We start from the raw sequence: 10660 nt of genomic DNA, 5'->3' as shown, positions 1-10660 counted from the left end.
ATCAGTATCCTTATATCCTATAGAAACATAATATTCACAGCCCATAGGCACTAATCTCAGACATGCCATGCAGGCTGGTGATGCAAAGATTCTTTTTAAAACCCACTTATTTACCTTGTGAATAAAATCCATAGACAGTGGAACTGATCACAGAGAATTTGTAACTAGGAAAATGTGGTAAGTTTGACACAGTCTAGATTCAGAATCCCTTTTGTTCACTACAAAATTACACTGATAGAGAAAACTGCCAGTAGTCAACAAGTGAAAGAATACAGCAAGATAAAGTGCATTTTCTGTAGGTTATTTCCAATGGTTGCAATTCCAGAATAACATTTTTGCCTCTTAGAAAGATGATTGGGTACTGAGTCTCAAGGATTAAAAATGCTTACACCTATACTTTTGCTTATTACAACAAAGAAAGAAGAGTAGAGCAATTCTCTAAAAAAATTATTATATAATCACATATTCATATGAGTTGAACATAGGATAGCTGAAAATTAAGTTTCTTTTAGGAATGAAATTAGATTCAGTTGAATTTCAATAACAACCACTGATCTTTCTTCCCTACATGTAGACAGCTACTTTAAAAAGTGGCTTTTCTATTCTGAGATATGGCTCTCGAGATGAGATGAGATGAGATGACTATTTCTGAGGGACTTCTTAGGAGCATGCCCAAGGCTATTGTCCCTTTAGGCCTGAAGATGCCTCCCCTCTCAGTCTCTTTTTCTATGGTTATAAATGTTGACTGACTTCATGAAAGATTCCAAAGACAGGTAGTTGAAACTTCTCTGTCTACTACACTCAAGGAATTTGCAATCTATGAGTTAAACTAGAATAATCACGCATACATTTTAAGCACAGTGTCCTAGAATTATAACAAGTTAGTCATTCAACTTAACCAAAAATTCATAAAAAGCTGAACTGACAAGTGACATTTTTGATCCACCAGTTGCCTGCACACATGCAGTGATAGGTACCCTGCTTCAACTAAGTTTATAGTTTACAACAGTCAGCACATGGCCATGAAAATAAGTTCCCTGGCCCATCATAGTCAAAACATCATTTAGCAATGCTATCTAACACTCAAATTATTACACACTCATAGATAAGATTCTGCCTTTAAAAAATGTATATAATGGAGATTTTGCCAGCTGGGCACATTTATTCAGAAAGTAATGAAAATCAACTAAATATGTTACAATGAAGATGAAAATGACAAAATAAAATCTTGTAGTGAAGATATCAAAAATTAGAGCCAATGATTGTTATGTGTTTCAACTATCATTGATGTTTGTGATCTAGGAGACTTAAAAGTCAAGGTATTCAATTTAACATGTCATTGCATTAGAAAATTCAAATTAAAAACCTAGAGAAGTTAAAATGTTTTAAATATAGAATAAGTATAAAAGTATTCATTGTTTATCCAATTATATAAAAGTGTTACTGGTCTTTGGATGATATTCTTAACTCCTTAAATTTTCATTAAGCTGATTTTAGTGGAAAAGGATAATACTCATTTTATAACAATGATTTCATAAATGTGAATGGAAATACATTATAAAGCACAAGTGACTCCAGCATCTTCAGAGTGTGAACAGACTCTCACACCCCATTGCCTGATATTACAATCTTCAATAGATGACTCTGACCCCAAACAAGATACTTCATTCAGCCATATTGGACCAGTACCTGCAATAATCAGATATAACTGCATTAGTAAGTATAGGTAAGTGGTCATGTTTGAGTGATTCAAAACCATTAACTCGAATACTAAATTAATTAAGCCTAATTAAGCCTAAAATATTGATCATTATCTATCTGCAAGTTCTGTGCTCTCTGTTAGGATTCAAAAATGAATCCCCTGATTCAGAGAACTTTAGCCAACATGTAAACTACTAAAGTACCAAGAAACAATAGCTATAACAAAGGTACCTACAAAGGTCTGTGAAAGCATGAAATAAAGAATAACTGATTTTTTTCCCCTAAGAATGTAAGGATTTTTTTATTATTAATATAAAAATAGGGAAGGGAATAAGCTCTAATAGCAATGGAGATATGTGATAACCTGATGATCTACATGTTAAACTGTGGCAACTGTGTGTTAAAATGTCTTGGGGCATGTTTGGAACATAAGAAATACTGTCAGGAGGACTTGATGGCAGCATCTTCATTATTCTTAGCTTCCAGTATATTTCAATGTGCATGTGTCTAGTTTACCAAAATACTATCTAATTTTAATTCAACTAGCACTGATTCAATCAGGAAAGGGTTTACAAACTGTACGGTAAGGAACTGTGGATTGAAAACATTACTAATTGCAAAAACAAGCAAACGACATGAAAATAGCAGGGTTAATACACATGCTCTTGTCTGAGCTTCTTCTCAGGCACATTGTAAGAAAAGCAATGACTATCAGCAGTAAGCTACCTGACAGACATTTAACTAAATGAATATACTTAACTGTTAATTCCCAAGTAAAGTCTCCATTTTAACAATAAACAAACAACTCTCTTTAAAAGGAACTCATGCTATGAAATGAAAAGGTAATTTTAAAAATAAACGTTTGGTTAGGTGCGATGGTTTATGCCTGTAATCCCAGTGATTCAGGAGGCTGAGGCAGGAGGCAAATTCAAAGCCAGCTTCAGCAACTTAGTGAGGCTCAAGACAACTTAGCAAGACCCTGTCTCAAAAAAAAAAAAAAAAAAAAAAAAAAAAAAAAAAAAAATATATATATATATATATATATATATATACATACACACACACACACACACACACACACACACATATACATATACATGGCACAGGGGATATGACTCAGTGGTTAAGCAACCCTGGGTTCAATCTTTGGTACTAAAGACAAAAAAAAAAAGGAAAATAATAACAGTTCTAAGACAATGCCAGTGCCAATATGGAAGGGAGTCAAAACACCAGGACCTTTATAAAGTGTATGCATCACATTTATGGACATTTATAAACCATATAAAAAGAAAGAAGGGAAACTTTTGGTGAAATCCATGACTCATACTTCTGGGAGCACAAGAATGGAGCGGCACCATGGCCTCTGTTACTGGGCTACTGTGAGGTTTTTTTCTGCTCTGTAGTTTATGAATCTAGTCACTGGATTAAGTGCAGAATTTTTGCAGTCCTAGAAAAGAGATTAAGCTGAAACTCTTCCCATGGGCTATAGCACTGTTCCAGCAGGGGAAGCATAGGGAAGAAATGACTTAGTCAGTTGATGAGCTGATGTGTGAGGGCACATTTTTAGAAGCTGTGGTTAATGAATTATGAATGTTAGAATAGCAAGGCTGTGGTGATAATAATGAAAATTTAAGTTTATTCTTTTAAGGAATTAGTATGTAGCAGGAAACATTCAATGTTCATTTGTTATATTGTCTCATTGAATCTTCCAATAACTGTAAAAAAATTATGCTGATATTATGCCATTTTACCATTGAAGAAACTCAGGAGGAATAAGCAACATTTCCCAAGGTCACAGGGCATTCCTACCCTGTTTCTGCCCAGAGTCGGTGCCCTTTATCAACAATGTACTGCACTCCTGCGTTTTGAGAAAACCATGACAGAAATCTGTTCTGAGTGCTACAGGAGTGAATAAGACCAAAGTCCTACTCCCTTGCCCTGACCTCATACTGGGCTTTATGTTCTAGGTGTGTGAACAACTACATGCACATGAGCAGTGGCAGAGTGATCTCTACATTTAGAATCTCTTAGTACTCCTCTTTTTCCACTGAGGATACATAGATGAATGTTTTTGGTAACTGTGTCTTTTGTCTTTTGCTATGTGGAAAAGATTCAGGCACACACCGTGAACATGTTTTGAGTGCATTTGTATAAGTCCATATACTGGGTATTTTCACATACTATTTTAAGTTTTTCTTCTTACACTAACCCTGCAAAATCATGGCAAATACTTCCATTTCATAGATAAACTGACACTCAGAAAGGGTGTATGACTTTCTCAAAACAGCAGAGACCATAGCCAAGCATATTAACACTTAAATCTTAGTAATATTCATTGGCTACATAGATGCTCAAATAGAGTTATAGAAATAACTTCCAAAGATTTATTGTTGTTGTTTTATTTTAACATATTTAAGACTATGGAGCCTAAGGGAAATTTTTATTTAATATATATTTCCTATCTCATTCCAAATTGTTTTCTGCATTAAAAAATTAATGCAAAGGTAGCATAAAATTCATAAAATTTTATACTCATGTAAACCTACAAGAAAAAAATGGTTTCTATTTTTTTAGATAATAACAGTTATTCAAGGACTTTTGTTGTTGTTGCCTTTTTTTTTTTGCTTCTGAAATATTTTTTCTATTCAGAGTAAACTTATGTAAAATGGATGTGTACATTTTAGATGTGATTTTGTTCTCTCATCCTGAATTTATCTATCCTATCTCTATATCTATCATCATCTATCACATCTATGTATCTGCCATCTATTTATATCATCTACCTATCTATATGTCTATTTCATCTACCTACCTAGGCATCTGTGAATCTATGGCTTTCTTTATATTTGAGGGCTGTAGGAAGGAAAAATGGACTTATTTTGCTTCTAACAACAGGAAACAATAAAACTGTTGTCTATGGCTTCTTTAGTTTTATGAGCTTGGTTTATGATGCCTGAGAGTATAGTGAACAGGTAATTCAATTTCCTCTTAACCTTTTGTGTGTGAATGCATGACTGAGTAAGTGTGTGGGTATGTGTGTGCACATGCATGTTGCTTAGGAAAAACCCAGGACCTCATGTGGGTAGCTCTACCACTGAGCTACATCCTTAGCCCTGTCTCTTGAGCTTTTTTTAAGTGATTTAAATATCTTTAATCTGATGTTCCGTTGGCCACCATTTCTATGGGGAAAAAAGGTAATTGGAGCTCATACACTCACCAGACACTCAGTAAAGGGATGAGATTTGTGATTAGCTGCTAAGTAGATAGAAGTGGAAGCAAAAATCACTAATGGTTAAAAGCATCTGGATATATTTACATTATATCTAGTCATAGATGGGTGACATAAATTTTACCTCTTTTATTTCAACAAGGAAGCATTTCAAGACGACTTTATCTTTTGAGGAAAAAAAACACTGTTTTGAATCAAAAGTTAGAAATGCCTTTGGGTGGGAATACAGCAGACCTAGTGGACATAGGCTATGGTATGGAGTCTTTGTGGTTCTGGAGAACCCACTTATTTTCCTTTAACTTTATCATGTGCAGAATAAAGAAGTGGAGCTAAAATAGTTCTGAGATTTCATTTACTTTTAACATTCCATGATTCTAAGATTCTAAAGAAGAAGGCTCCTTAAAAAATGAAATTCTTAAGGATAAAGAATTTAGAAGGATCTCTGTGTGGTGAAAAGAGTGTGGCATGAGTTCCAGGTTCAGACATGAAATTGACATACACTCCCCCCACAATGGCTTTGTAAATTTGGGCAAGTTTCATGACCTCTCCTAGCTATACTTATTTGCTCTATGAGAAATGAGGGCTATAATATCTATTTCTCATAAGCTCTGTGAGCACTAAAGGAGATTATATAGTTAGTCCTTGACAAATGATTCTATTCTATGAATGGCCTGTAGCATTTCCACAATACCCAGCATCCAAACATTTACATTTCACAACTTTCAATGGAGGGGAGAAGGACATAAAACTTGAATTCTGAACTATTGATTTTTATTTTAAATTTATTTTGGGATTATTTTACTTCCATTCATGAAAGGAAAGTTCAGAGGTGTGGGATTATAATTTTTTAGTTGCCTGATATTTATCCTTGCATAAAGAAATTCCACTTTAAAATTGATATGGAATGTGAAAGTGGTAATATGAAACAAAGAGTAAGGAGCTAAGAATAAGTAAAAGTTGGCACTTAATGTTTAGAATTTCTTTTTGCTTCTGTTTTCAAGATGGAGTTCAGCACTATAAACTTAAGATGAATTAGCTGCTCCCAGTCCAACTCTTACTTGCCTCAGAATCCACACAGGCTCAGACATACCTGAACGAATTCCCAGAGGTAGTACCATTGACCGATAAAACTCATCTGAGTTTGCTACAGGGAGCAAGAGGTGGGAAAGCCTGGATAGGAAGAAGTGACTCCCCTCCCTTCCTTGCTCTGTACAATGAGAAATACCAGATGGCTCTTAGTGCTTCCTTAATTTAACTGGTTTTGTCTACTCAGGAAATAGAAAGAACATTCCACTTTATGCAAAAGGTGCATCCAAATGAAAGAACCTATTTAAAGGAGCATGCTTTAAGCTTTATTCCAATAAATCATTTTGCTTGCAGCTGCAAAACTAATTGTTCTTAAAGCTAACAAGGATTATCTCTTGTAAACCAGGTTTGCTATTTTAAAACCAGGAAAAAATGGGAGGGGGGTCAGGGAGACTGTGTCCAGAAAATGATATTCTTTCTGTAATGGTGAAATTATACAAAAGGGATAAATTTAAAATTTTCTCTTTTTGTTTTAATTTTGGTAATTAAGTACAATATAATATTAATCTTATTCTTCTTATTTTCATAAGAGAATAAAATAATTAGAACTCACATGCATGTTTCTCTTTTACTCCCCTACACCTTCACTCATATTTCTAAGTTTCCTCTTCTGTCTCTGTTCTACCTTCAAAATTGCTTTTTTCCACTCTTCTGGGTAAAACTGTAAATTCAAAGTGGAGGAGTAGAAAAACAAGGGGGAGTCTAAATAGTTTTACATAAAAAGGTTGTTCACCATGTCTAATCCCAAAGCAGCTTATAATGTAAGCCTCTCTTAAAATATAATATCCAATGAAGCAGATCATGAAATTTACTTTTCAAACATTTTTTTCCCCTTCAGAACAAATAACCTCAGTTCTATTATTTCTTTGTCCCAGCTCATCTTGCTTTCTTATTTAAAACTCTCCTAATCATCCTTTAGTTGTTTGGTACTGAACTGCAGACAGACAGCTGAAACAAGAGATGGGCCACTATCAATTGGGAGATGATGAGAGCACCTTTCACACCTTTGTACAGTGGAAAATCTCATTTACATTTCAGACTCTTGGAACATCATCGATGTCACTATATCATATAACACTGACCTGACTCTTCTTTCAAAGAGAATAGCAAATGAATTTATAATTATACAGCATGCTAGCTGTGATCTCTTTTACTATCAAACAATACTATGGGTTTTTGTAGTGGTCACTTTCCATATGCTAGTGCATTTAAGATTCAAAGCAAATCTGCCAGATGGTTATTTTTCTTTCTTTTTTTTTTTATTAGAAAGGAAGTTGGAATTCTGTGGCATGAGTAGCAGAGCTAAGGTTTCAACTCTCGTATTCTCTAACAAAGCTCCTAATTTTTCCAATTTGCTTTAATAAGTGCTCAAAAATGCAAAAGGGAAACCAACATCCTGATACTATGGAGTAAACAATTTTACATGAGATTAAACCCTATTGTTTCATTCCTTATTGAAATAGAAAATATTAATTGCCAGTATTCAGTATTTCAGGATACTTATTTCTATCTTTTCTTACTAGTGCTTTAGACCCAAAATTGCTAGACGTGTAAGTAGGGATGAATAAAAAGCTTTGAGAAAAAAGCATATTTCTTTTGTGAGATTAGACATTAAAGTTAATGCAATCTAAACAACAGCCTCCATGGATGTGTCTTCCGCCTATGTTGGAACTCCACAGGAAGGGCAAAGGAAGTGCTTCATGCTCAGGGAAGTAAAGCTGGAATAGCATACACTGTGTTTTGCCAAACGGTTATTAGTTCTCCCTGAATTAAATTACATATACTACTATTGTTGTTCTCAAGTTGGTTTCCTCTGTAATAGATGAAACATTCACCTGAAGACATAAAGAGGTTAATAAACTGTACTCCTGGGTTTCTTAAAGAAACAAAGCTAAATGCAGAGTTGTCAACTCTCTGGACGATAAAAGCTACCTACCAAAGAATTCATTGATTAAAGGCATTTTAGAATATTTTTCTTTTTCAGATTAAGCTTATCCATATTGATTACATTATCTGAACAACTGGTAAATTCTGTATTTCATTTTGTAACAGAGTTATGTCTTGAGAAGCTAAACCATCATCACATTGTTATTTCTAACACAGGAGAATTTTTTGTCATCTGACAGGTGAATAAGACCCATGAAGGGGAACTCTATGTCCTCTGTTAGCACTGCAGATATCTACTTCACAGATGCTAATATTCAATTTAAATGTTTTATATAATTATGTATTTAAAATAAACAGTCTTTCATCATGTAGACCTTAGTTATTTTAGAAATGGATTTTCTCCCAATAAAATATTCTAGAAACACCAGCTGGCAGCTCAGACTTGCTAGGAGATTGGCTGCATCATTTGATCCTCTAGTGGCCAAGGGTTGGGGAATATTTTCTTGCTTTCTTTTCTGAAAAACAAATTGACCTTGAAAGCATATTTTTTGGGAAGGTAAATTTTGCAGGTGCAGAATGATTTTAAGACCATACTTTGGAACCTGAGAAACAAGTTCTGAAAGTGTGGGGATAGAAAATTTGGAAACTCCCAACATCTATCTGATTGTGGAAAATTATGTGTGTGTGTGTGTGTGTGTGTGTGTGTGTGTGTGTGTATAAAATTTTCCATTTATTTTTCTCTTCCATTCAAACTTCTAAGGCACAAGTGAAAATCTGGTGGCTAGGAGCTGAATCTAGATACACAAACACTGCACATTACCACTTTCTATTATCTGTCTAGCCTCTTCATTAAATTAAAATATCCTTCTGGCCTGTGAAGACCTCAGAACCTGAGATCCCTGCTTAAATCTCTCTTATATTTGATATAAGGATTCATTTACATAAAGGGATAAAGAATGCAGCTATGACCTATAATCAATATTATTCAGATAGTGCAATGTCTGGCATATACTCATTACTCATTAAATTGTAGCATAATGTCACTTAATATCTTCAGGCATTTAGAAAGGGTATTTCATCTTGTTCTAGTCCTCTGATGTGATGATTTGACATACTCTAGTGTTTTATAACTATAGATAAGGTTATCTGGAAATGCTGCTATTTCATCTTTATAATTTTACATATGATTTCCTCTCCATTTTGCCAGAGTGCCTACATCTATCTAGAATAATAACAGAAAATCAACAAGGTTATATCTTATTTTTTGTCACATCCATTTTAGAGAAAGTAACAGATTGAAGTAGGAAATATTGGTAAAAATGCTTGGGTGGGTGGCTATCTTTTCCAATTATCTATGTCATTTAGAATTGAAGCATCTGTGTATGTTTAATTATACATAAAGCTTAGCATAAGATGCCAATTTAGAAAAAATCGACAGTAGAAGTTTCATGGACATCCATTTAAACATTTCATATCCTGCTAATACATTCTAATACATTCATAGAGCAGTATACTGACTCATCTAGGTGAAATACACCAATGTGTATTCAGCCAAAGAATTATTCAATGTTTTATTAACCTCAAAACCAGGTTTCTCATCTCCCTTTTAAGGCCAGAAATAGTAGGAACAGAGAGTCTATGCAATTACTTCTCTCCCATGACTTCAGTTCCTGGGTGAATACAGGTACTTAAGCAGGGGTGAATAATATATCTCATTTCTGTGGGACCTTATGAGATGTACAACTGAGGCTGGTGTTTTCTAGTACCATGGAAGAAAGAACATTAATGAGCACATGTATTACACAGATGGGTGTCCCAGACCAAGATGTCACCCAGGATGTGTCATGCCTTGTCAGTAATTCACTGTCCTTTACTTTTCTTTATCTGCCTTATCAATAACTATCAACTTTTCCCCTTTATCAATATTCTCTTTATCAATATTCTCCACTAACCAATTGAATCAAAATGAAATTTAAACATTATGGGTTGCTGTAGTTTAAATTTTATAGCACATGACATTTATTTATAACATCCCTTTCTTTTATTTCTGTTTTCTAGGATTGACCATTTTGAAATCCTACATGAAATTCTTTTCTCCTATCCTATCTGCTCCTTTCCCTATTTGGTTGCATATTGTTAGAGAATGTCTACATTTCATTTTTTATTTAAACAAGATTTTCTTTAAGTTACCTCGTCCAAAATAAGCTTCCTTGTGCACGCTTTGAATGCCTCGGTATCCCAAACTCCTACAGATGACTTGTCCAATACTTAATTTCCAGTGATCGTCACAAACTGTGCCCCACTGACCGTTGTGGAAGATCTCAACCCTGCCTTGGTGAGGTCCGCTACCGCCCACCAGTCGAATTGTCTTAGACAGAGCTGTGAAGTAAATAAATAAACAACAGGATTATGTGAACATTTTTTCATAATACATTTTTCTTTTCAAAAGAGCACTTTGGCACTTTTTTTTCCCAATAAGTTCCTCTATTGGAATAAATATTAAACTTTCTAGCACCACCTATTGCTCAAGAGTTTAACTGCAAACATCAAGTTAAGCAAAATCCATTCTAGCATTTTTATGTTCTATGTATGAGAACACTTCAAAGACTACGGTCCTATGAGCTTAAAGTCAACAGCTACAGGTTTATTGAAGTTATAAAGATTTTTCACACTATTGGGAAAATGTATAACAAAATGATTCATTATTTTCCTGACACACTAACACACAATCTTGAACACACAATCCATCAATTTTCA

The 10660-nt window shown here is 34.3% G+C and overlaps 1 protein-coding gene across 1 annotated transcript in view; it reads right to left on the bottom strand.

Annotated features, from left to right (window-relative positions):
- Nucleotides 1-563: 563 nt before the first annotated feature.
- Nucleotides 564-10660, bottom strand: part of MSR1 (macrophage scavenger receptor 1) — a 71767-nt gene continuing 61670 nt past the window's right edge. The window contains exons 9-10 of the mRNA XM_079140504.1: nucleotides 10094-10282; nucleotides 564-1689 (exon numbers count right to left, since the gene is read on the bottom strand). Coding sequence (XP_078996630.1) covers nucleotides 1556-1689; nucleotides 10094-10282 — 323 coding nt within the window. The 3' untranslated portion in view covers nucleotides 564-1555. The remainder of the gene's footprint in view (nucleotides 1690-10093; nucleotides 10283-10660) is intronic.

Source organism: Sciurus vulgaris (genome assembly GCF_902686455.1).
Source record: "Sciurus vulgaris genome assembly, chromosome: 5".
NCBI lineage: Eukaryota > Metazoa > Chordata > Mammalia > Rodentia > Sciuridae > Sciurus > Sciurus vulgaris.
The sequence above is the reverse complement of the archived record's forward strand: the minus strand, read 5'-3'. Positions and strand labels throughout refer to the sequence as shown.